This window comes from Hemitrygon akajei, unplaced genomic scaffold, assembly GCF_048418815.1.
Source record: "Hemitrygon akajei unplaced genomic scaffold, sHemAka1.3 Scf000221, whole genome shotgun sequence".
Taxonomy (NCBI): domain Eukaryota; kingdom Metazoa; phylum Chordata; class Chondrichthyes; order Myliobatiformes; family Dasyatidae; genus Hemitrygon; species Hemitrygon akajei.
The window spans coordinates 269432-296250 of NW_027332104.1; the positions used below are offsets into that span (position 1 = coordinate 269432).

At 49.7% G+C, this 26819-nt stretch overlaps 1 protein-coding gene across 1 annotated transcript in view; it reads left to right on the forward strand.

Moving 5' to 3' along the window:
- The first annotated feature begins 508 nt into the window (after positions 1-508).
- The window catches only part of LOC140724448 (uncharacterized), a 41422-nt gene continuing 15111 nt past the window's right edge, over positions 509-26819 (forward strand). Inside the window, exons 1-5 of the mRNA XM_073038898.1 lie at positions 509-582; positions 11540-11687; positions 12006-12082; positions 15064-15228; positions 25499-25594. Of these exons, the coding sequence (XP_072894999.1) occupies positions 11644-11687; positions 12006-12082; positions 15064-15228; positions 25499-25594 (382 nt within the window). The 5' untranslated portion in view covers positions 509-582; positions 11540-11643. The remainder of the gene's footprint in view (positions 583-11539; positions 11688-12005; positions 12083-15063; positions 15229-25498; positions 25595-26819) is intronic.

Here is a 26819-nt window from a genome sequence, read left to right on the forward strand (position 1 = left end):
AACCCCAGGGAACAGCGACGGGTGAACCTGGTCTGGGTTTGACCACCACCCCAGAAGGAAATGCAAGCTCACGTACAGATCCCCAGTCAGACACAACTCGGGAACCCCAGGGAACAGCGACGGGTGAACCTGGTCTGGGTTTGACCACCACCCCAGAAGGAAATGCAAGCTCACGTACAGATCCCCAGTCAGACACAACTCGAGGACCACCGGGAGCAGTGACGGGAGAACCTGGTCTGAGTTTGACCACCACCCCAGATGGAAATGCAAGCTCAGGTACAGATTCCCAGTCAGACACAACTCGGGAACCCCAGGGAACAGCGACGGGTGAACCTGGTCTGAGTTTGACCAGCACCCCAGAAGGAAATGCAAGCTCACGTACAGATCCCCAGTCAGACACAACTCGGGAACCCCAGGGAACAGCGACGGGTGAACCTGGTCTGAGTTTGACCACCACCCCAGCAGGAAATGCAAGCTCACGTACAGATCCCCAGTCTGACACAACTCGAGGACCACAGGGAGCAGTGACGGGAGAACCTGGTCTGAGTTTGACCACCAGCAAAGCAGCTTCTGCAAGATCAGGTACAGATACCCAGTCAGACACAACTCAGGAAGCGCAGAAAACAATGACGGGAGTACCTGGTCCGGGTTTTATCACGACCCCAGAAGGTTCTGCGAGCTCAGGTATCCATGGTGGGTATCACTGAATGGAATGTTGTTCCCCATGGTCAGTCCTTAAAATTCATCCTGTGTCAGACTGAGGGCAGTGTCGGAGGGGGAGGTGGGGAGAGGAACATAGGGAGAGTGAGGAGAGAGGGAGTTGGGCAGAGTACAAGAAGAGAGGGAGGTAGGGAGATACCAAGGGGAGAGGGAGTTGGGGAATGACTGAAGGGAGGGAAAGTTAGGGGGAGATCGAGGGGAGAAGATGAAAGAGAACAATGTGTGAAGGAGTTAGCTGGAGACCGAGGGGAGAGAGAGGTATGAGAGTTACGGAGAGTGAGGGAAGAAAGAGATATGGAGAGACCAACGAGAGAGGTAGATAAGGAGAGTCCGAGGGGGGAGGGAGTTAGGGAGCAACCACGGGGAGTGGGAGTTTGGAAGACACTGAGCGAGCGGATGGAGGGGACTGTGGCGACAGGTAGGTAGAGAGAGACTGAGTGGAGAGGGTGAGGGTGAGGGGTGGGGCAGAGAGGGTGGGCGCGAGAGATGGGGTGAAGGTGAGAGATAGAGTGGAGGGTGAAAGTGAGGGATGGAGTGGAGAGGGTGGAGGTGAGAGACTGAGGGGGGAGGAACAGATGGAGAGAACAAGGGAAGTGAGAGGTCCAGATGGACCAGGGGCAGAGAGTCTGGGAGACTGAAGGATGAGGGAGATAGGGAGAATGGGGGAAGAGTGTCATCATGAGAGACCGGGAGAGGGGGAGGTCGGAAGAGACTGAGGGGAGGGGAATGTATGGAGAGGCGAAGGGAAGTGGGATGTAGCGAACGACTGAAGGGAGAGAAAGTTAGGGGGAGATTGAGTGAAGAAGGGGAGGGAGACACAGAGGTTAGTGGGAGTTAGGGAGAGACTGAGAGGAGAGAGAGGGGTAGCATTACACTGAGGAAAAGAGAGGTAGTGAAAGTCTGAGAGGAGAGAGAGAGCTGGGGAGTGACTGAGGGGAGAGTGAGGTAGGGAGACACTGAGGGCAGAGGGAAGTAGGGAGACACCAAGGAGAGTGGGAAGTCAGGAGAGGCTGAGGGAAGGAGTAAGTCAGGCAGAGATCGAGTGGAGAGAGAGAGAGAGGGGGGAGGGAGCAAGGGATTTAGAGACATTGAGGGGAGAAGGAGATCAGCAGCGAACAAAGGAGGTGTAACTTTTGGACAGAACGAAGGGGGAGTGAGTCGGGGAAAGGCTGAGGGCAGAGGAAGGTAGGTAGAGACAGGTATCAGGCAATTACAGAGAGCGAGGGGAGAAGGAGATATTGAGAGACTGATGAGAGAGGTAGATAGGAAGAGTCTGTTGGGTGGAGGGAGTTAAGGAGAGTGTTAGGGAGGGTTCGAGTGCAGAGGGAAGTCAAGAAAGACAAAGGAGAGGAGAATGTAGGGAGAAACTGAGGGTTGAGGGTTTCATCGAGAGACTAAGGGGAGGGGGAAAAGAGGTAGGGAGAGAACGAGCGGTGGGGGAGGTGGGAAAAGATAGAGGGGAGGGGGAAGTGGGGAGAGATGGAGGGGAGGGGGAGGTAGGGAGACTCCTAGGGGAGAGGGAGTGAAGATTCAGTTTCTTGCGGGCATACTCAATGAATCCACTACCCCTAGAGGAATCAATGAAAGTCTGCCCAACAGGGGGGACAACCAGTGTTTAAAAGAGAACAAACAGAGCAAATACAAATAGAAAGAAAAATAATAAATAATACTGATGATAAATAGATGAACAATAAATATCGAGAACATGAGATGAAGAGTCCATGAAAGTGAGTCGATAGGTTGTGGGATGAGTTCAGTGAAGTTATCCACACTGGTTCAGGAGCCTGATGATTGACGGTAATAACTCTTCCTGAACATGGTGGTGAGGGTGCTGAAGCTGCAGTACCTCTTTCCTGATGGCAGCAGCGAGAAGAGAGCACGGCCTGGGTAGTGTGGGTCCTTATGATGGATGCTGCTTTCCTGTGACAGACCCTGTGGATATGGGGAGAGCACGGCCTGGGTAGTGTGGGTCCTTATGATGGATGCTGCTTTCCTGTGACTGACCCTGTGGATATGGGGAGAGCACGGCCTGGGTAGTGTGGGTCCTTATGATGGATGCTGCTTTCCTGTGACACACCCTGTGGATATGGGGAGAGCACGGCCTGGGTAGTGTGGGTCCTTATGGTGGATGCAGCTTTCCTGTGACTGACCCTGTGGATATGGGGAGAGCACGGCCTGGGTAGTGTGGGTCCTTATGATGGATGCTGCTTTCCTGTGACAGACCCTGTGGATATGGGGAGAGCACGGCCTGGGTAGTGTGGGTCCTTATGATGGATGCTGCTTTCCTGTGACAGACCCTGTGGATATGGGGAGAGCACGGCCTGGGTAGTGTGGGTCCTTATGATGGATGCTGCTTTCCTGTGACAGACCCTGTGGATATGGGGAGAGCACGGCCTGGGTAGTGTGGGTCCTTATGATGGATGCTGCTTTCCTGTGACAGACCCTGTGGATATGGGGAGAGCACGGCCTGGGTAGTGTGGGTCCTTATGATGGATGCTGCTTTCCTGTGACAGACACTGTGGATATGGGGAGAGCACGGCCTGGGTAGTGTGGGTCCTTATGATGGATGCTGCTTTCCTGTGACAGACCCTGTGGATGTGGGGAGAGCACGGCCTGGGTAGTGTGGGTCCTTATGATGGATGCTGCTTTCCTGTGACAGACCCTGTGGATATGGGGAGAGCACGGCCTGGGTAGTGTGGGTCCTTATGGTGGATGCTGCTTTCCTGTGACAGACCCTGTGGATATGGGGAGAGCACGGCCTGGGTAGTGTGGGTCCTTATGATGGATGCTGCTTTCCTGTGACAGACCCTGTGGATATGGGGAGAGCACGGCCTGGGTAGTGTGGGTCCTTATGATGGATGCTGCTTTCCTGTGACAGACCCTGTGGATATGGGGAGAGCACGGCCTGGGTAGTGTGGGTCCTTATGATGGATGCTGCTTTCCTGTGACAGACCCTGTGGATGTGGGGAGAGCACGGCCTGGGTAGTGTGGGTCCTTATGGTGGATGCTGCTTTCCTGTGACACACCCTGTGGATATGGGGAGAGCACGGCCTGGGTAGTGTGGGTCCTTATGATGGATGCTGCTTTCCTGTGACACACCCTGTGGATATGGGGAGAGCACGGCCTGGGTAGTGTGGGTCCTTATGATGGATGCTGCTTTCCTGTGACACACCCTGTGGATATGGGGAGAGCACGGCCTGGGTAGTGTGGGTCCTTATGATGGATGCTGCTTTCCTGTGACAGACCCTGTGGATGTGGGGAGAGCACGGCCTGGGTAGTGTGGGTCCTTATGGTGGATGCTGCTTTCCTGTGACTGACCCTGTGGATATGGGGAGAGCACGGCCTGGGTAGTGTGGGTCCTTATGATGGATGCTGCTTTCCTGTGACAGACCCTGTGGATATGGGGAGAGCACGGCCTGGGTAGTGTGGGTCCTTATGATGGATGCTGCTTTCCTGGGACAGACCCTGTGGATATGGGGAGAGCACGGCCTGGGTAGTGTGGGTCCTTATGATGGATGCTGCTTTCCTGTGACAGACCCTGTGGATATGGGGAGAGCACGGCCTGGGTAGTGTGGGTCCTTATGATGGATGCTGCTTTCCTGTGACTGACCCTGTGGATATGGGGAGAGCACGGCCTGGGTAGTGTGGGTCCTTATGATGGATGCTGCTTTCCTGTGACAGACCCTGTGGATATGGGGAGAGCACGGCCTGGGTAGTGTGGGTCCTTATGATGGATGCTGCTTTCCTGTGACAGACCCTGTGGATATGGGGAGAGCACGGCCTGGGTAGTGTGGGTCCTTATGATGGATGCTGCTTTCCTGTGACAGACCCTGTGGATATGGGGAGAGCACGGCCTGGGTAGTGTGGGTCCTTATGATGGATGCTGCTTTCCTGTGACACACCCTGTGGATATGGGGAGAGCACGGCCTGGGTAGTGTGGGTCCTTATGATGGATGCTGCTTTCCTGTGACAGACCCTGTGGATATGGGGAGAGCACGGCCTGGGTAGTGTGGGTCCTTATGATGGATGCTGCTTTCCTGTGACACACCCTGTGGGTATGGGGAGAGCACGGCCTGGGTAGTGTGGGTCCTTATGATGGATGCTGCTTTCCTGTGACAGACCCTGTGGATGTGGGGAGAGCACGGCCTGGGTAGTGTGGGTCCTTATGATGGATGCTGCTTTCCTGTGTCAGACACTGTGGATATGGGGAGAGCACGGCCTGGGTAGTGTGGGTCCTTATGATGGATGCTGCTTTCCTGTGTCAGACACTGTGGATGTGGGGAGAGCACGGCCTGGGTAGTGTGGGTCCTTATGATGGATGCTGCTTTCCTGTGACAGACCCTGTGGATGTGGGGAGAGCACGGCCTGGGTAGTGTGGGTCCTTATGATGGATGCTGCTTTCCTGTGTCAGACACTGTGGATGTGGGGAGAGCACGGCCTGGGTAGTGTGGGTCCTTATGATGGATGCTGCTTTCCTGTGACAGACCCTGTGGATATGGGGAGAGCACGGCCTGGGTAGTGTGGGTCCTTATGATGGATGCTGCTTTCCTGTGACAGACCCTGTGGATATGGGGAGAGCACGGCCTGGGTAGTGTGGGTCGTTATGATGGATGCTGCTTTCCTGTGACAGACCCTGTGGATATGGGGAGAGCACGGCCTGGGTAGTGTGGGTCCTTATGATGGATGCTGCTTTCCTGTGACTGACCCTGTGGATATGGGGAGAGCACGGCCTGGGTAGTGTGGGTCCTTATGATGGATGCTGCTTTCCTGTGACAGACCCTGTGGATATGGGGAGAGCACGGCCTGGGTAGTGTGGGTCCTTATGATGGATGCTGCTTTCCTGTGACAGACCCTGTGGATATGGGGAGAGCACGGCCTGGGTAGTGTGGGTCCTTATGATGGATGCTGCTTTCCTGTGACAGACCCTGTGGATATGGGGAGAGCACGGCCTGGGTAGTGTGGGTCCTTATGATGGATGCTGCTTTCCTGTGACACACCCTGTGGGTATGGGGAGAGCACGGCCTGGGTAGTGTGGGTCCTTATGATGGATGCTGCTTTCCTGTGACACACCCTGTGGGTATGGGGAGAGCACGGCCTGGGTAGTGTGGGTCCTTATGATGGATGCTGCTTTCCTGTGACAGACCCTGTGGATGTGGGGAGAGCACGGCCTGGGTAGTGTGGGTCCTTATGATGGATGCTGCTTTCCTGTGTCAGACACTGTGGATGTGGGGAGAGCACGGCCTGGGTAGTGTGGGTCCTTATGATGGATGCTGCTTTCCTGTGACAGACCCTGTGGATGTGGGGAGAGCACGGCCTGGGTAGTGTGGGTCCTTATGATGGATGCTGCTTTCCTGTGTCAGACACTGTGGATGTGGGGAGAGCACGGCCTGGGTAGTGTGGGTCCTTATGATGGATGCTGCTTTCCTGTGTCAGACACTGTGGATATGGGGAGAGCACGGCCTGGGTAGTGTGGGTCCTTATGATGGATGCTGCTTTCCTGTGACAGACCCTGTGGATATGGGGAGAGCACGGCCTGGGTAGTGTGGGTCCTTATGATGGATGCTGCTTTCCTGTGACAGACCCTGTGGATATGGGGAGAGCACGGCCTGGGTAGTGTGGGTCCTTATGATGGATGCTGCTTTCCTGTGACACACCCTGTGGATATGGGGAGAGCACGGCCTGGGTAGTGTGGGTCCTTATGATGGATGCTGCTTTCCTGTGACAGACCCTGTGGATATGGGGAGAGCACGGCCTGGGTAGTGTGGGTCCTTATGATGGATGCTGCTTTCCTGTGACAGAACCTGTGGATATGGGGAGAGCACGGCCTGGGTAGTGTGGGTCCTTACGATGGATGCTGCTTTCCTGTGACACACCCTGTGGATATGGGGAGAGCACGGCCTGGGTAGTGTGGGTCCTTATGATGGATGCTGCTTTCCTGTGACACACCCTGTGGATATGGGGAGAGCACGGCCTGGGTAGTGTGGGTCCTTATGATGGATGCTGCTTTCCTGTGACAGACCCTGTGGATATGGGGAGAGCACGGCCTGGGTAGTGTGGGTCCTTATGATGGATGCTGCTTTCCTGTGACAGACCCTGTGGATATGGGGAGAGCACGGCCTGGGTAGTGTGGCTCCTTATGATGGATGCTGCTTTCCTGTGACAGACCCTGTGGATGTGGGGAGAGCACGGCCTGGGTAGTGTGGGTCCTTATGATGGATGCTGCTTTCCTGTGACACACCCTGTGGATATGGGGAGAGCACGGCCTGGGTAGTGTGGGTCCTTATGATGGATGCTGCTTTCCTGTGACAGACCCTGTGGATATGGGGAGAGCACGGCCTGGTTAGTGTGGGTCCTTATGATGGATGCTGCTTTCCTGTGACAGACCCTGTGGATGTGGGGAGAGCACGGCCTGGGTAGTGTGGGTCCTTATGATGTATGCTGCTTTCCTGTGACAAACCCTCTGGATATGGGGAGAGCACGGCCTGGGTAGTGTGGGCCCTTATGATGGATGCTGCTTTCCAGTGACAGACCCTGTGGATATGGGGAGAGCACGGCCTGGGTAGTGTGGGTCCTTATGATGGACGCTGCTTTCCTGTGACAGACCCTGTGGATATGGGGAGAGGGTCAAATCCACTACTTTGTGAAGGATTTTCTGTTCAAGGGCATGAGTTTCCATTCCAGGCAGTGAAGAGCCAGTCGATATACTCTCCACCACACATCTCTGGAAGTTTGTCAGAGTATCAGATGTCTTGCTGAATCTTCACTGGATTCTGAGGAAGTAGAGGTGCTGCCTTGCTTTCTTTGTAATTGCACTGATGTGCTGGGCCCAGGACAGATAGTCTGAGATGTTAACATCGAGGAAGTTAAAGTTGTCGACCCTCTCCACCTCTGATACCCCAATGAGGACCAGCTCACATACCTCTGGTTTCCTCCTCCTGAAATCAATGATCCGTTCCTTCATTTCATTGACATTAAACTCACTCTGTCCTTGGGTATTGGTGCGATTGTCACTCTTTTGAAGCAGCTGGGAACCTCCAATTCCAGCAGGGAGAGATTGAAGAATTCCTCGAACACTCCCACTGTTGGTTGGCACAAGTTTTCAGTTCCCGACCAGGTAGACCATCAGGGCCTGATGTCTTGTGAGGGTTCACCCTGTCTAACGATGTTCTGATGTCGACCTTCAAGTCTGAGATCACAGGGTCAACAGGAGCCACCGGGGTAGTTTTATTCTCCCTTGCAAAGCGTGTATAAAAGGTGTTGAGCTCATCTGGGAGTGAAGCATCACGGCCATTCTTGATGTTAGGTTTTGCCTTGTAGGAAGTGATGGCCTGCAGACCCTGGCAGAGCTGAGTAGGTTAAAATGTCGGCACCACACTGTGGGCTGAAGGGCCTGTACTGTGCTGGAGAGATCAATGTTCCGTCTGTCAGAGCCCGACCAAAGGTTGGGAGAGAGAGTGTAACAGGAGCAGTTTCAGGTAGGGCCGGTCATTTTCCGCTGTGCAGGTGCGGTAAGTGTCGGTGTTGGAGGCTGAAACTCGGGCTGAAATAAAAGCAAGGGATGGTCAAGTGGAGCGGCCATTGTCAGATTGTGCAGTGAAAGAGTGGGAAGGCTTCAGTGTGAACATCCAGAGGCACAGAGAAGAAGAGATGAGCCTTTTCTTTCAGTATGGAGTATTTAGCAAGGAATGCTCCTCCTGTCAGATGTGGGAATTCAGGTTACCTGACTGTTTCCCTGATGACTACATCTGCGGGAATGCACCCAACTTCAGTGCCTGACTGACCGGGTCACGGAGCTGGAGTTGGATGTAATTAGGATCATCCGGGTAGCTGAAGGTTTTACAGATGAGAATTTTGAAAGGTGGTCACACCCAGAGTACAGGATTTGCACAGTAGATGAGTGACCACCAGGAGAGGTAAGGGGATGGGGAAGTCAGTGCAGAGTTCCCCTGTGGCCATTCCCCTCAGCAACAAGTACATCTCTTTGGATCCTGCTGGGGGACGACCCATCGGGGCACGGCAGCAGCAGTAGCCAGGCTGGTGGAACTGGCTGGCTCTGAGACTCAACAGGGAATAGTAACATCAGCCAGTATGGCAGTTGTAGGAGACTCGAAGACTGGGGGACAGAAAGGAGATTCTGCAGCCACAAGAGAGACCAGGATGGTGTGTGGACTCCCAGGTGCGAGGGTACAGGATGTATCGGAGCAGCTGTAGGATATTCTCAAGGGGGAGGGTGAACAGCCAGAGCTCGTGTTGCATATTGGTACGATATGCAAGGGGATATAAAAGGGGAAGAAGTCCTACGCAGTGAGTATATAGAGTTAGGAAAGAGCCGTCAAGAGAAGGACCTCCAGGGTAGCAGGTAATCTCCGGATTACTCCCAGTGCCACGGGCTAGTGCAGGTAGGAATGGGGTGATAGCACAGATGATGAGTGGCTGAGGAGATGGTGCAGGGACAGGGTTTCATGTTCTTGGATCATTGGAATCTTTTCTGGGGAATGGGTGACCTGTACAAGAGGGACAGGTTGTACCTGAACTGGAGGGGAACCAATATCCTGGCCGGGAGGTTTGCTGATGCTATTCAAGAGAGTTTAAACTAGTTTTGCAGGGGACTGTGAACTGGAGCCCCAGGACAGTGATGGAAACATCGGACCAGTAGGTAGATATTAAGGAAAATATTGAAAGGCAGACTCGAAATAACAGGTATGATGGGTCAGGTTGTCTGAAGTGTGTTCATGTTAATGCTTGGAGTATTATGGGTAAAGGTGATGAAATTGGAGCATTGATCAGTACATGGAACTATGATGTGGCCATTACTGAAACTCGGTTGAAGTGAGGTAAACTAGGATTTTCTTTGTGCAAGGGGGTGAGATGGAGAAGAATTTGTTAAGTGTATCCAGGAGGGTTCCTTAAATCAATATGTGGGCAGTCCATCGAGAGGAGAACCTGGACTGGACCTGGTGTTGGGTAATGAACCTGGTCAGTGGGTGAGCAGGTCGGGCACAGTGACCACAACTCCTCAGCTGTCAGGATAGCTATAGATAAGGATAGGTACAGTCCTTGTGGGAGAGATTTAAATTGGAGTAGGGCAAATTGTGTGGGGATTAGGTAGGAACACCTTTTTTTCTGTCAAGTCCACATCAGACACACGGAGGCTGTTTGAAGATCAATTGGACAGAGTACCGGAAATATATGTACCTGTTAGAAGGGAGGATAGAGGTGGAAAGACAAGAGAAACTTGGATGACCAGAGAGGTGATGAATTTTGTCAAGAAGAAAAAGGAAAAGTATGTAAAGCTTCTGAAGTCAGGATCAAATGAAGCACATGAGGAGTATAAAGAAACCAGAAAAGAATTAAAGAAAGGAATTCCGAAAGCCAGGAGGGGCAAAGTAAAGTCCTTGGCAAGTAGGATTAAGGTGAATCCCAAGGCATTCTATACATACATCAAGGAAGGGGATAACTAGGGAGAGGGTAGGAACACTCAAGGATTCTTTGCTTGGATGCAGAGAATGTGAGTGAGGTACTTAATGATCACTTTGCTTTAGTATTTATCAAGGAAAGGGATGTGGAAGACCAGGAGATCACTGCTGAGTGTATAAATATGTTAGGGTGTTTAGAGGTCAAGGAAGAGGAAGTGTTGGGCCTCCTGATGGGTAGTAAGGTGGATAAATCCCCAGGTCCCAATGGGATTTCTCCCAGGTTATTGTAGGAGACAAGAGATGAGATTGCTGGGGTATTGATCAGTAGCTTCGTGTCATCTCTTACCACAGGTGAGTTCCCAGAGGACTGGTGAGTAGGTAATGTTGTGCCTAGAATGAAACAAGGGAAAATCATGGGAACTATAGACTAGTGAATCTCACCCCACTGTCATCTGACTCTTGAACAGACATCTTGTACGATAAGAGGATCTGTCCTGGGACCAGTATGTAAGTGTCATTACAAAGAAGGCATGGCAGCTCCTCTACTTTCTGAGAAGTTTGCACAGATTCAGTCTGTCACCTAAAGCTTTGACCAACTTCTATAGATGTGTGGTGGAGAATATTTCTGACTGGTTTCATCATGGCCTGGTATGGAAACACCAATGACCAAGATCAGAACTGTAGTGAATACAGCCCAGTCCATCACAGGAAAAGCCCTCCCCACCATTAAACACATCTACAAGCAGCATCCATCATCAAGGACCCCACCATCCTGTCCATGCTCTCTCCTCCTTTCTTCAGGGAGATGGAAGGAAATGGGGAAGTGAAGGAGAATGGAGGAGTAGAAGAGGAAAGACGGATGGAGGGAAGTGGGAAGGGCAAGAGAAGGAGAGTGGAGATGAGGCGACAGGGGAAGGGGGAGCAGAAGGAGACTGGAGGTGGGGATGGGAGAAGGGTCTGGTGTGTAGGATGCAAGGGACTGGATGGGAGGAGGGATGCTGAAAGGGAGCTTCCTTAGGGATGAGGGGGTACGAAGTTTCTGGAAGTTTCCCTTGAAGACAGACACTCCCCTGACTTGGAACTACATTGCTGTTCCTTCAGTGTCACCGGGTCAAAACCCTGGGCTCTTGAACATCATTGTGGATGTCCCCACACATCAAGGACTGCAGCAGTTCAAGAAGTCAGCTCATCACCATCACCTTCTCCTGGGAACCTCTGGTGGGACAGTTAAACACTGGCTCAGCCTCTGAAACTCACGTCCCTTCGATGAATAAAAAAAACCAAAATTATTGGTGCCCAGAGATTGCTGAAGGTGGAAGTGCAGATGGGGGTTGTGATTGGCAGAGAAAGAGGATGGGGAACGTGAACTGTACATTAACACTGAAAATCGTTCTGTCCCTCAGTCACAGACTCTGCACTCGGTGATCCGTGTGTAACCCACATCGTCCTGGATCAGCCCTGGAGGAGCACAGATTGTGTCCTCAATGAGTGTACTGGTGGACAATGGATGGGTGATGGAAATCTTGATGTGGGATGGTACAGATTTAACAGGTAAAGTGAGGGGATAATCACTGAGAAACTGGACACAGAAGGGGAATGTAAACAGGGGAACAAGGGATGTGTGAATGGGAAATGCAGGGAGACCGGGATCATCAGTGACTACACTGAGATGGGGAGTAAATACAGGGAGAGGGGAGATCCCATATTCTCAGGGTAGAGACAACGGGGAGGTACAACAGAGAGGGAATTCCCAGGATTGGGGGGCTATTGATCAGAGACGGTACGGACAGGGTGAGTGTAATTTCCCATGTCTCTCTGAGTGAATAAACTCCCTCAGATCAGTGACTGACTCTCTGATTGTTGTTTCAGTTCCGGAGGATGGAAGATTCCGGAGACGGTCGTTCCACAGGGTCGCTGCTCCGGGGAGTACTCAGGCTGGTTAAACGGTAGGGTCAGAGTTTACATCAGTGGGGCTCGGTTATTTTCGGAGAAGGTCAGACTGATGACCCGGATCCCTTCAGATACAAACACAGAACTCAAACTCCCTGAGAGGACTTCCCACAGTTACCCAGACCACACTCCGGCCCTGGATGCTCGTGGAGGAGTTCCAGCTTCCTGGTGTTTCCCAGGAGTTGGGCTGTGGTTCATGGATTCAGAGCTGGTGAATTCTCTGAATGTCAGTGAAATTTTTACAGTGGCTCCGTCTGGGCTTTGCAGCTAAATCTGAAGTTGGGACCATCGGGGGGGGGGGGGGGGCTTCACCAGATGTCAGTCATATCTGTGGTGGGGTTTCACCAGCTGTCGGTCACATCTGGGGTGGGGTTTCACCAGATGTCAGTCATATCATGGGTGGGGTTTCACCAGCTGTCAGTCACATCTGGGGTGGGGTTTCACCAGATGTCAGTCATATCATGGGTGGGGTTTCACCAGCTGTCAGTCACATCAGGGGTGGGGTTTCACCAGATGTCAGTCACATCTGGGGTGGGGTTTCACCAGATGTCAGTCATATCATGGGTGGGGTTTTACCAGCTGTCAGTCACATCAGGGGTGGGGTTTCAACAGCTGTCAGTCACATCAGGGGTGGGGTTTCAACAGCTGTCAGTCACATCTGGAGCAGGGCCTCACCAGATGTTCATTACATCAGGAGTGGGACAGCAGCATCTGTCAGCCACAGCTGGACCTGAATCTCTTCAGAGGGCCCCAGCATGGACACAGAGCCCCACCTCCCTGAGAGGTCTCCCCACAGTCACTCAGACCGCTCTACGGTCCTGTATTGTCATGGAGTCCGGTGGAGGAGTGACAACTTCCTGGAGTTGGGTTACTGAACTGATCTGCCCACTGACCCCATTCTGGATACGACCCGGAGGAGTTTCAACGACCCCAGACTCATTTCAGTGGTGGGACAATCTCCAGGGAGTTGGGTGAGTCTGCAGACATCATCGTTCACCAATTAGTGGGATAGATTAATGGTTGCCATGGTAACATAGCGGTTAGCACGTCACTATTACAGAGTTCAATTCCAGCGTCATCTGTCGTCTCACAGTCCCATGTCATACTGGGTAGGTTAATTGGTCATTGTAAATTCGCCCATGATTAGGTTCTTGTTAATCAGAGAGAGTGAGAGAGAAAATCCATCCATCCGTCCATATTGGTCTCTCTTTGTGCTAAGCAGAGCTATCAGTTTTCTCTGTGGGTGGGCTTTACAGTCGACCTCTCTCTGGCTCTCTTTCATTGTCCATCAGTTCAGTTTAGTGTCCTGCAGCGCCATGGCAGAGCGTTCCAAAAATATAAAACATACTTCACCCCGGACTACACTAAAGTGTACTCCTGCCTAAGAGGGGTCAAAAATAATGACAGTGTTGCTGGCTGCACTGTTTGCAACAGAGACTTTTCTACTGCCCATGGTGGGTTAAATGACTGTTAAAGACATGTTGAGGTGAGATTAACAAGGGTCATTCGTTCATTAGAATAGCTAACGTTATTTAATCCAGCTGGCTAGCTGCTAAGGAGCTACTCTATTGATGTCCTACGTGATGAGGCCAAACTCCCTGTAGACTTGTTTAAAGTTGCAATAGTATAAACAAAGACTCCATGATAATATAATATTATTGTGAATCTGATGTCTTGCAAGATTAACAAATTCATTGACACAGACTGCTATGAGGTTGAGACTTCTTGCAAAATGCTCAAATCTGCCAAGCAAGCCACATCACAGTACAAGGAAAGTTTGCAAAAGAAATAGAAAGGCCACTTGGATTAGCATTTAGCTATTAGCATTGAGACTGCCAACAAAATACTCAACAAGGAAAAAAATATATGTGTAAATAGTTTCAATATGTGATCAAATAAATTGTTGTGTTCTTTCATAATCAAATGTCCTGTATACATACACCCTTGGCGGTCGACCGGGCTGGGGGGGGGGGCATATGGGGTTGCAGGGGGCGGGGGTGATGGTGCTACCTCCCTGAAATGAGTTTTTGCAGGGTGGGATGTCTGACACTGTATCACTAAATAAATAAATGACTAGTTAAACTTACCAAACCTTCAGTTCAATTGTGGAGAAAATATCGGGGAAACTGAATAATTCTGGAAACTACAGACAAGTATGTCTCAGGTCAGTGATGGGGAAGCTAGTGGAGATGATTCTTACGGATTCAACTTATGATCATTTGGAAGGTCATGGGTGAATTAGGGACAATGAACATTTCTTTGTGCGGGGTAAGTCATGATTTACTGACTTAGTTGAGTTTTTCAAGGGCTTGACATAGGTGATTGATGAAGCAGAGCTGTGGCTGTTGTCTTCGTGGATTTTACACCATGAGTTCATAAGACAGAGGAGCAGAATGAGGCCACTTGGCCCATTGAGTCTGCTCCGCCATTCCATCATGGCTGATTTACTATCCCTCTCAGTCCCATTCTCTTGATTTCTCACTGTAACCTTTGACGCCGTCATGAATCAAGAACCTATCAACCTCAGTTTTAAATATACCCAATGATGTGGTCTCCACAACCGTTTGTGGCAATGAATTCCATAGACTCACCACCCTCTGGATAAATAAATTCCTCCTCATCGCTGTGATAAAGGGAGGTGATTGTGTTCTGAGGCTGTGCCCTCTGGTCCCAGGCTCGCCAACTATAGGAAACATCCTCTCCACGTCAACTCTATCCAGGCCTTTCAATATTCGATAGGTTTCAGTGAGATCCCCCAGACGTTTGACAAGGTTCCTCATGGGAGGCTCATTCAGAAGATGAAGATGCTGCTGCGGGGAGGGTGGGGTGGAGAGGGAGAGGGCAGCAGCTCAGTGCTGACTGAGGCCGGACCGGACCGTGGGTTGGGAACCACTGATTTACAGTGGGTCCTGATTCACATTCCCCGCTGTACTGTGGGACCGGGTACATTTTACAGTGTTTATAAATCTCATTCCAGGTTCCCATCCCAAGGTAGGAGAGGAGGAGGTGACCAGGACCGTCTGCTTCACTGTGGGTGAAAACACCTGTTACTGGAGCCTGGAGATCAGGGTGAAAAACTGCTCCGGTTACTTTGTGTATCGGCTGTGGCCGACACCCTCGAGTAACGCTGTGTACTGTACAGGTAGGTCACCGTCCCCCAGAGACACTGCAGTGTGGTAGTTGTGGGGAAATTCTGGGACGTCCTGAGTCACCAACACACACCACGGGCTGAGTTTTCCAGTCGGCTGCCCTGCCCGTGGTCTGTGATCACCTTTCCCGTATCCCCCTTCACACCGGGGTCAGAATGAAACTGCCCAGTCTGACCTGTGACAGAGATCATAGAACACAGAACAGTACAGCACAGCACAGGCCCTTCGGCCCACAATGTTGTGCAGACCTACTCTGAGATCAATCTAACCGTCCCCTCCTATATAACCCTCCATGTTTCTGTCATGCACGTACCTATGAGTCTGTTAAATACCCCTAATGTATCTGTCTGTATCACCACACCTTGCAGGTTGTTCCAAACACCCACCACTCTCTGTAAAGAACTTATCTCTGACATCCAACCACACTTACCTCCAGTCACCTAAAATTACACCCCCTGGTATCAGCCACTTCCTCCCTGGGAAAAAAGTCTCTGGCTGTCTACTTGATCTATGCCTCTTACCATCTTGTACACCTCCATCAAGTAACTTCTCATCTTCCTTCACTCCAAAGAGAAAAGCCCTCACTACCTCAATCTCACTTCACAAGACCTGCTCTCTAATCCAGACATCGTTCTGGTAAATCTATTCTGCACTCTCTCTAAAGCTTCCACATCCTTCCTACAATGGGGTGACCTGAGACTCCCGGGCTGCCCTGTCACACATAGGGACCATGTGAAGGTTGTTATGGGGTGGGGGTAAGGGACATTGAGGAGAATGAAGGAGTTAGGATGGGAATGACTGGGGTGGAGGAAAGTGGGAAAGTGGTGAGGAGGGACAGTGGTGGGGAGAGACAGGGGAATGAGGACAATAGAGGGAGATTGTAGGTAGGGATGGGAGAGAGATCTATGGTACAAGATGGGGACTGGAGGGAGGAGCGGTGCTGAGAGGGAGCTGTAGACAGTTGTTGGGGTGGTGGGGAGAGAAACAATGGATGCTGGACGGTCCACAGCTCAGGAATTGGTGGTGGGGATCATCTAAGGGAAATCTGATCCCGGTGGTCAGTCCCAGAATTTCATCCCGACTCCAAATGGTGAGAGTCACCCGTAGTGATGACGATTTTGGATGAGATTCAGTGGTGGCAGAGAGGTACGATGTTCCGGTGATTTTCTTTCTCCCACATCTCTGTTCCTTTATCGGAGACTTTGAGACTTCTCCAAGGGAACAGGTCAAAGGGTGACCGACTGGAGGGGTCACCCAGGAACCGTCCTCTGTCCCATCGGGAGGCACGTCCTCAGGTAGCAAGTCCTGTGACAGTGGGGGAGGGGGTCATTCCACTCCTCTGTGGTCGACAGGCTCTCGTGAGCTGATTCAGTGGTTATCTGTGTTTCTCAGTGGGATGTGAACGATGGAGTCCGTTCTATCCCCGCTGACAATCTCAGGAGTACATGAGGTCTCCGGAAAGGGTGATTCACTCATCCGGAATGACCTGCCTTGGATGGAGGCCGGTCTGGAAGACATGTGGAGACGGCTCAGTGACAGAGCAGGGGGGCTGAGACCTGGTGCTCAGGGGTGGGGGAAATGAAAGAGTCCGGTGGGTGAGGTTTGGAGTGACGTTCAGGCAGGATATTTTCACTATTTGTTTAATTGTTACCACCGCTGTCTGTAAGGAGATTGTACATTCTCCCTGTGACTGTGTCGGTTTCCTCCCACATTACAGAGACGTCTGGGTTAGTAGGTTAATTGGTCACATGGGTGGTGGGGCTCGTTGGGTCAGTTACTGTGCTGAAACCACCAGGATTCCAGAGGTCCAATCAGTGTCAGGAGCCGAAGACTTCAAAGAGGTTCCTCACAGTCCGGTGAAGCTTGTATAAAAGGAGAGCCTTGTGGGCATTTGGACACTCCAGAGGTCCAATCAGCGTTGGGAGCTGAGCACTGAGAATTAAATAAAAGTACAGAAGGGGCAAACGGGGCAGCTGTTGTTGGGAGTGGGCCAGTGGTGAGAGTAGGAGCCTCAGGCTTTGTCTCAAGAGGCTGCGATGAGAAGAGGGTGAGGCGGAAGAAACAGGTGAGAAGATTTTGTCTCGGTTGAACATTGTACAGTACAGGCAGGAAGGCAGATATGGCAGCGGAATGCTCCTCCTGTAGGATGTGGGAATTCATGGAAACTGATAGTCTCCGTGATGAATACACCTGCGGGAAGTGCAGTCAACTCCAGCCGATGAAAGACCGCATTAAGGAGCTGGAGCTGGAGTTGGATGAACCTAAGAATATTCAGGAGGCAGAGCAATTGATAGATACAACGTTTGAACAGGTGTTACACACCCCAGTCAGAATTCGGGTAGTAGATGGAAGATCACCAAGAGAGATAAAGGGAGAAGGAGTCAGTGCAGGGTCTCCCTGTGGCCATTCCCCTCAGCAACAGGTAGGATACTGCTGTAGGGGCTGACCTACCTGCGCAAGGCAGCAGCAGCCAGACCAGTAGCACAGTGGTCAGCTCTGAGCCTCAGAAGGGGAGGGTGAAGTCAGGCAGAGCACAAGTCATAGGGGACTCGATAGTTAGGGGGGAGAGACAGGAGATTCTGTGGCAGCAAAAGAGACGCCAGGCGGAAGTCGTGGTACATGTTGGTACCAATGACAGAGGCAGGAGAGGGGTAGAGGTCCTGCGCAGTAAGTTTAGGGAGTTAAGAAGGAGGCTGAAAAGCAGGTGGTAATTACCAAGGTGGTAATCTCCGGATTACTTCCAGTGCCAAGAGCTCGTGAGGATCAGAACAGGAAGATAGTGCAGATGAATGAGTGGCTGAGGAGATGGTGCAGGGGCAGGATTTCAGGTTCTTGGATCTTTGTAACCTTTTCTGGGGAAGGGGTGACCTGTACAAGTGGGACAGGTTGCACCTGAACTGGAGGGGAACCAGTATCCTGGGAGGGAGGTGTTGAGGGTTTAAACTAGTGAAGAGGCAGAGGATGGGATGGTTGGTGCACAAGTAGTGACAGCTTGTCAGGAATTATGAGGCAGGATAGGCAGACGATAGAACAAAGAAGCACTCAGCCAGATGGTTTGAGATGTGTCTGTTTTAATACAAGGAGTATCATAAACAAGGTGGATGAACTTGGAGCGTGGATCAATACATGGATCTATGATGTTGTGACTGTTACAGGGTCTTAGAATGTCTCAGGGGCAGGAATGGCTGCTGAGTATGCTGGGCTTTAGATGTTTCAAAAAGGACGGGGAGAGAGGCAAAAGAGGTGAGAGAGTGGCACTGCTAATCAGGGATAGTATCATGTTTGCAGAAAAGGAGGAAGTCATGGAGGGATTGTCTTCTGAGTCATTGTGGGTGGAAGCCAGAAACAGGAAAAGGACAATAACTTTTTTATAGACTCCCCAATAGTAACAGGGACATCAAGGATCAGATAAGGAGGCAGATTCTAGAATGGTCCAGTAATAATAGTGTTGTTGTGATGGGTGATTTTAACTTTCCTAATATTGACTGGCATTCTCTTTAGAGCAAAGAGTTTAGATGGGGTGGAGATTATTTAGAAGGTTTCCTGATATGGATAAGCCAACTGGAGGAGAGGCTGTACTTGATCTGGTATTGGGAAATGAACCTGGTCAGCTGTTAGATCTCTCAGTGGCAGAGCATTTTGGAGGTGGTGATCACAACACTACCTCCATTACCATGTCGCTGGAGAGGGATAGGGGCAGACAATTTGGGAAAACATTTAATTGGGGTAGGGTGAAATATGATGCTATTAGGCAGGAACTTGGGACATTAAATTGGGAGCAGATGTTCTCAGGGAAAAGCACAGCAGAAATGTGGCAAATGTTCAGGGAACATTTGCATGGTGTTTTGCATAGGTATGTTCCATTGAGTCAGGGAAAGGCTAGTGGAGTAAAAGAACCATGCTGGACAAAGGATGTAGAAAATCTAATTAAGAAGAAAGGAAAATCTTATGAAAGGTTCAAGAAACTAGGTGCTATTAGAGACCTTGAAAATTACAAGGGTGCCAGGAAGGAGTTCAGGGTTGAAATTAGGAGAGCTAGAAGGGGCCATGAGAAGGCCTTGGTGAGCAGGATTAAGGAAAACCCCAAGGCATTCTATAAGAATGTGAAGAGCAAGAGGATGAGCCATGTGAGAATAGGATCAATAGTGGAAACGTACATGGAGCCAGAGTAGGTAGCAGAGGTAATTAATGAACGTTGTTCCCTTGTTCAAGAAAAGGAGTAGAGGTAACCCAGGAAATTATTGACCAGTGAGTCTGACTTCAGTGGTGGGCAAGTTGTTGAAGATCCTGACAGGCAGGATTTATGAGCATTTGGAGAGATGTAACCTGATTAGGGATAGTCAGTATGGCTTTGTCAAGGGCAGGTCATGCCTTATGATCCTGATTGAATTATTTAAGGATGTAACAAAACACATCGATGAAGGTAGATCAGTGGATGTATGGATTTCAGTAAGGCATTTGATAAGGTTCCCTGTGCAAGGCTCCTTCAAAAAATAAAGAGGGGCATAGGATCCAAGGAGACCTTCCTTTGTGGATCCAGAATTGGCTTGCCCACAGAAGGCAAAGGGTGGTTGTAGATGGTTCGTACTCTGCATGGAGGTTGGTGACCAGTGGTGTCTGCAGGGATCTGTCATGGGACCCCTCCTCTTTGTGACTTTTATAAATGACCTGAATGAAGAAATGGAAGGGTGGGTTAGTAAGTTTGCTGAAGACAGAAAGGTTGGGGATGTTGTGGGTAGTCTGGAGCATTAGCAGAGGTTACAGTGGGACATCGACAGGATGCTGAACTGGGCTGAGAAGTGGCGGATGGACCTCAACTCAGATCAGTGTGAGATGGTTCATTTTGGTAGGTCAAATACGATGGCAGAATATAGTATTAATGGTAAGACCCTTGGCAGTGTGGAGGATCAGAGGGATCTTGGGGTTAATTTCCAATAGACACTCAAAGTTGCTGCGCAGGTTGACAGTGTTCTTAAGGCATATGGTGTGTTGGCTTCATCAACCGTGGGATTGAGTTTAAGAGCCATGAAGTAATGTTACAGCTATATAAGACCTTGGTCAGGCCCCACTTGGAGTACTATGTTCAGTTCCGGTCACCTCACTACAGGAAGGATGTGGACACTATAGAGAGAGTACAGAGGAGATCTATAAGGATGTTCCCTGGATTGGAGAGCATGCCTGATGAGAATAGGTTGAGTGAACTTGTCTTTTCTCCTTGGAGCGACGGAGGATGAGAGGTGACCTGATAGATGATGAGAGGCATTGATCATGTGGATAGCCAGAGGCATTTTCCCAGAGCTGAAATGGCTAACATGAGGGGGCAGGAGAAAGCATGAAACCTTTATCTTCCTGCTAATTTTTGCTTTGTTGTTTGCCCTCTCTTTGCTTTTACATTAGTTTTGACTTCCTTGTCAGCCACGGTTGTGCTATTTTGCCATTTGAGTGTTTCTTCACTTTTGGAATACATCTATCCTGCACCTTCCTCATTTTTCCCAGAAACTCACTCCATTGCTGCTCTGCTGTCGTCCCTGCCAGTGTCTCTTTCCAATTTACTCTGACCAGCTCCTCTATCATACCACTGTAATTTCCTTTACTCCACTGAAAATCTGCTATGTCAGACTTCACTTTCTCCCTATCAAATTTCAAGTTGAACTTGATCAGATTGTGATCACTGCCTCCCAATTGCTTCCGGTTCATGATATAACACCCAATCCAGTTTAATTGATCCCCAGTAGGCTCAACGACAAACTGCTCTAAAAAGCCATCTCAAAAGCATTTAATAAACTCACTCTCTTAGGATACATTATGAACCTGATTTTCCCAATTGATGTACATGTTGAAATCTCCCATAACTATCATAACATTACCCTTTTGACACAATTTTTCTATTTCCCATTGCAATCTGTGGACCACATCCCTACTACTGTTGAGAAGTCATCAAAGTCCTTTTACCCTTGCAGTTTCTTAATTTAACCCACAAGGTTTCAACATCTTCCAGTCCCATCTCCCATCTTTCTACTGATTTGATGCCATTTGATTTGAGCTGAGCCACGTCACTCCCTCAGTCTACCTTCCTATCCCTCCGATACACCATGTAACCTTGGATATTCAGCTCCCAACTACAACCTCCTTCAGCCGTGATTCAGTGATGGCCACAACATCAGTAATACTGCAGCAAGAGCATCCACCTTATTTATTATACTCCATGCACTGAGACATAACACTTTGAGTACTGTATTTGCTATCCTTTTTAATTCAGCATCCCTAATGCACTGCTACTTGTCCTGCTCCCTGCAACTGTGTCCCATCATCTGCTTGCCCTTCCTGACAGTCTGACTACAAGCCATCTTTATTTTTTTTTACTTTCCATCCTATCCTGAGTCCCTTCACTCCAGTTCCCTCCCCCCTGTGGAATTAGTTTAAACCCTCCCCAACAGCTCTAACATAACTGCCTGCGAGAATATTGGTCCCCCTTGGGTTCAGGTGCAACCTGCCACTTTTGTACAGATCATACCTCCCCCAGAAAAGAGCCCTGTGATCCAAGAACCTGAAGCCCTGTGCCCTTCACCAGCTTCTCAGCCACCCATTAATTTGCCAAATCATCCTGTTTCTACCCTCACTGGCGTGTGGCACAGACAGCAATCCAGAAATTACTACCCTGGAGGCCCTGCTTCTCAGCTTTGTGCCGAGCTCTCTAAATTCTCTTTCCAGGATCTCTTTCCTTCCAAGACATCCGGCTGCTCTCACTCCCCCTCCAAAATGCTGTGGCTACGATCTGAAATGTCCCTGACCCTGGCACCCGGGAGGCAACATGCCATTCAGGTGTCTGTTCACGTCCACAGAATCTCCTGGCTATTCCCCTGACTATGAGTCCCCATTCAGTACCACTCCCTTATTCTCCTCTTTTCCTTCTGCACCATGGACCCATGCTCAGTGCCGGTAATCCGGTCTCCATGGCATTCCCCTGGGAGGCCATCCCCCACAACAGTATCCAAAACTGTATATTAATTATTGAGGGAAATGGCCACGGGGTGTTCTGTGCTAACTGCCTGTTCACATTTCCATTTCTTCTGACAGTCACCCAGCTCTCAGCCCCTGCAACTTAGGGGTAACTACTTCACTGTAACTCTGATCGATTATCCCCTCACTCTCACATACAAGCCCCAAGGGCCTGGAATTTGTAGGAGACTGGACAATAAATAATCATGAAGCCTTGAGGAGGCATTTGCTTTATCATTAGCTACTGGTGACCGGAAGGGAAGGAGGGGTAGTTGGAAGGAAGAGGAAGAGGCAGGGGAGGACAGGACAGAGTGTGAACAAGGAGATCGAGGGGAATGTGTCAGGGAGAGTATGGTGAGTGGAGGGATGGAAATGGGGAGAGTGAATGGAGAAGTGCGTGGAAAGGAGGGCTAATGGAGTGGAAAGGGAAGTTGGAGGGGAGAATTGGATATGAGATGGTCCCATAGAGTTGGGGAGGGATGGGTGGAGATGATGATGCTGAAGATTCACATGTCCACAGCTGGACAGTGCAGATCAGTGGAATCAGTGGTGGGGATCATTGAAGGAAAAACTGTGGCGATGATGGTTCATCGATCTCCACTGGTGCCTGAAATGTGGCGAATGTTGTTCTGTTGTTTAAGCAGGGCAGCAAGGACGAGCACAGTGGATAGAGGGGAACAGATAAATGTTATTTACTTAGATTTCTTGAAGGTGTTTGATAAGCCACCACATAAAAGACTTATCCATGAGATAAGGATGCATAGAGTAGGGGGTGATGTGTTAGCATGGATAGAGGATTGGTTATCTAATAGAAAGCAGAGTTGAGATACACGAGTGTTACTCTGGTTGGCAATCAGTTAACGATCTGAAAGAGGAGACTGAGTGCAGTGTATCTAAGTTTGCAGATGATACTAAATTAAGTGAAAAAGCAAATTGTGTAGAAGATGCGGAGAGTCTGTAGAGAAATATAGATGGGTTCAGCGAGTGGGAAAGGGTCTGGCAGATGGAATATAATGCTGGTAAATACAAGGTCATCCACCTTGGAAGGAAAAATGGAGAAGCAGATTATTTAAGTGATTAAAAAATCACAACATGCTGCTGAGCAGAGAAACTTGGGAGTGCTTGTGCATGAATCACAGAATGTTGGTTTGCAGGTGCAGCAGGCTATCAAGAAGGCAAATGGGATGTTGGCCTTCATTGCTAGAGGGATTGAACTTAAAAGCAGGGAGCACGCAACTGTACAGGGTACTGGTGAGGCCACACCTGGAGACTGCATGCAGTTCTGGTCTCCTTACTTGAGGAATGATATACTGGCTTTAGAGGCGGTGCAGAGGAGGCTCACCAAATTGTTTCCAGAACTGAGGGGTTTACACTGTGAGGAGAGATTGAGTCGCTGGGACAGTACTTGCTGCAATTCAGAAGAATGAGAGGAGATCATACAGAAATATATAAAATTATGAAAGTAATAGATAAGATAGAGGCAGAAAAGTTGTTTCCACTGATAGGTGAGACCAGAACGAGGGGACACAGCCTCAAGATTTGGGGGAGTAGATTTAGGACAGAGATGAAGAGAAACTGCTTTCCCAGAGCGTAGTGAATCTGTGGAATTCTCTGCCCAATGAAACAGTGGAGACATCCTCAGTAAATGGTTCTAAGACAAGGTTGGATAGATTTTTGCATGGTAGGGGAATTAAGGGTGATAGGGAAAAGGCAGGTAGGTGGAGATGAGTCCATGGCCAGATCAGCCATGATCTTATTGAATGGTGGAGAAGGCTCGACAGGCCAGATGGCCGACTCCTGCTCGTATTTCTTATGTTCTTATGTGAGGACGTGACAGCGATAAGCGGGGTTCAGGGGATCAGTGGGTAACACTGGGCTGATCAAATGGGTGGAATTGCGGTGGGGTGGCTAAGGGAATGGAGACCGGTCATCATGTTGGGATCGGAGGAGATGCCTGGAGAAATGTAGCCGAGTTGGAGGGCTGGAATTCACAGGAAACCTGAATATTGGACTGTGCAAGAGATGTTCAGAGAGGTCAGAGAGAAAGACTGACAGATCAGAGGGAAGAGACTGGTGAGGAATCAGAGAGGAGAGGCATGAACCGTGGCAGGATGGAGAGGGAAGGTGGAGAGATGGTGGACCCCAGTTGTTGGACAGAGTATTAGAGGAAAGTGGGATGTACTAGGTGATAGCCGACGGACTGGGGAAACAGTGTGGTGGTGACTGGGCTGGAGAGGGATGGAGTGTCTAACAGGAGAAAGACGGAGTGAATGGTGAGAGTTGTATCTGGGATGGGGGAGAATTGAGAGGAGGGATGGATGGTGAAGACTAAAGACGGAGATATGAGGTGAAAGAAGAGCTTTGACTAAAGAGGGAGGTGTGAATAGTACGGGATGGGCTGTGTGGGGTTAGAGGTTTGACCTCTTTGATGCTGGTCGATGGTTTCTGCCCATCTCTCCAGTGCCGTTGCCCCACACCACAGTTCTCTGACTGGTTCATATTCATACTAAACTTGTGGGAACCCAGGAATCAATGACTGGAGAACCTGGGCTGGATTTGTCCACCACCCGATCTGGTGTCAGTGAAGGATCATTCCCTGTTCAATCTGGGAATAGAGATTCATAATTACTTGAAAATGGCAACACAGGTAGATAGGGTCGCGGAGAGCTTTTGGGAGTTTGGCCTTCATGAATCAAAGTATTGAGTACAGTAGTTGTGATGTTATGTTGAAATTGTATAGGACATTGGTGAGGCTGAATTTGGAATATTGTGTAAAGTTCTGGTCATGTACCTACAGGAAAGATATCAATAAGTTTGGAAAGAGTGCAGAGAAAATTTGCAAGGATATTGCTGGGTCTTCAGGACCTGTGTTACTGGAAAGGTTCAGTAGGTTGGGACCCCATTCCCTGGAGAGAAGGAGAATGGAGATTGGATTGAGGTATATAAAATGATGAGGGGTATTGGTAGTGTAAATACAGTCTGGGTTTTTCCACTGACATTGCATAAGTGCAGAACTAGAGGTTATGGGTTAAGGGTGAAAGGTGATGTCGTTCAGGGTCAACTTAAGCATCAACTTCTTCACTCGGAGAGTACTGTGAGTGTGGAAGGAGCTGTCAGTCAAGTGGTGGATGTGGGTTTGAATACAGTGAGAGAGAGAATGCTGGTTTCTTCACACTCCCAGTCCCCTTTTCCTCAGACTCATGTCTTGCCTAATGATCTGTTTCAGTGTTTCCACTCTCCTGTTTCTCCATTCCTTTATTCCAGATTCTGGGACTCCCACAAGGAATCTGTCTGAAGGGTCATACACAGGAGTCTTTTCCCAAGAAACATCTTCTGTCCCAGCAGGAGACACAACCTCAGGTATCAAATTTCATGCAAGTGTGTCATTCAGTAAATTTGTAACCTGGAAGCTCCCATCAGCCAATTCAATTTCAAGTTAATCGTCAATCAGCCATGTGTATGAAAATAGTAAATTAAACATCATTCCTCTGAGTCCAAGGTGCAATGGACAGTAACTTTAATGTCATAATTTTATGTATTGTACTGCACTGCTGCCGCAGAAAATAAACAGCAAATCTAATGACATATGTGAGCTATGATAAACCTGAATCTCGAGATGGGTCTCCATTGTGGATTGAGAATTGGAAGGGGGCAATGAGAGGGGAATCATGGCTGGAAAAAAGGGGAGGGAGCTGGAAGCACCAGAGAGACATTCTGTAATGATCAATAAACTAATTATTTGGAATCAAATCATGTTCCCTGGTGTTTTAGGGCTCGGTGTGTCTTCACCCACTCTACAGTATCCCCCCCAACACCTCCTCCCAGTACTCCTTCACTGCCAGCTCTCCCACATCCCGACCGCAGTTCTCCATCGCGTCATTCACAATATCCTTGGCTCCCACCAGAGTTACAAACTCACTGTTCACTCCACATTGACAGGCACACAAACCTCCAGCTGTGTATACGAGGGGTGATTGATAGGTTTGTGGCCTAAGGTAGAAGGGGTCAATTTTAGAAAAACGAGCACATTTATATTTCAACATAGTCCCCTCCTACATTTACACACTTAGTCCAGCGGTCGTGGAGTATACGGATCTTGGACCTCCAGAAAGTGTCCACAGCAGGGGTGATTGATAGGTTCGTGGCCTAAGGTAGAAGGAGATGAGTTATACAGCTCTCGTTATATGCACATGCAGGTCAACTCCTTCAGTGCTTATGTATAAAGTTTGAAGTTAATAACTCATCTCCTTCTAATTTAGGCTACGAACATATCAATCACCCATGATGAGTTATTAACTTCAAACTTTCTGCATAATCGCTCAGAGTTGAACTGCATGGAGGGGAAATTGGGGGCTACGAAGGGGCGATTGAGTGGACGGGGTGAGAGGTGGCTGGAGAGGTAGTGATACTGGAAGTTTACAGACCCACAGCTGGACAGTGCAGGTCAGGAATCAGTGGTGGGGATCATTGAAGGAAACCCTGATCCACATGTTGATCCCTGAACTTCGTCCCGACTCCCACTGAAGGGAATGATCAGGGGTGACAGGGAGTTGGGAGAGACAGTGAAGAGACCCTGTGTGATGTT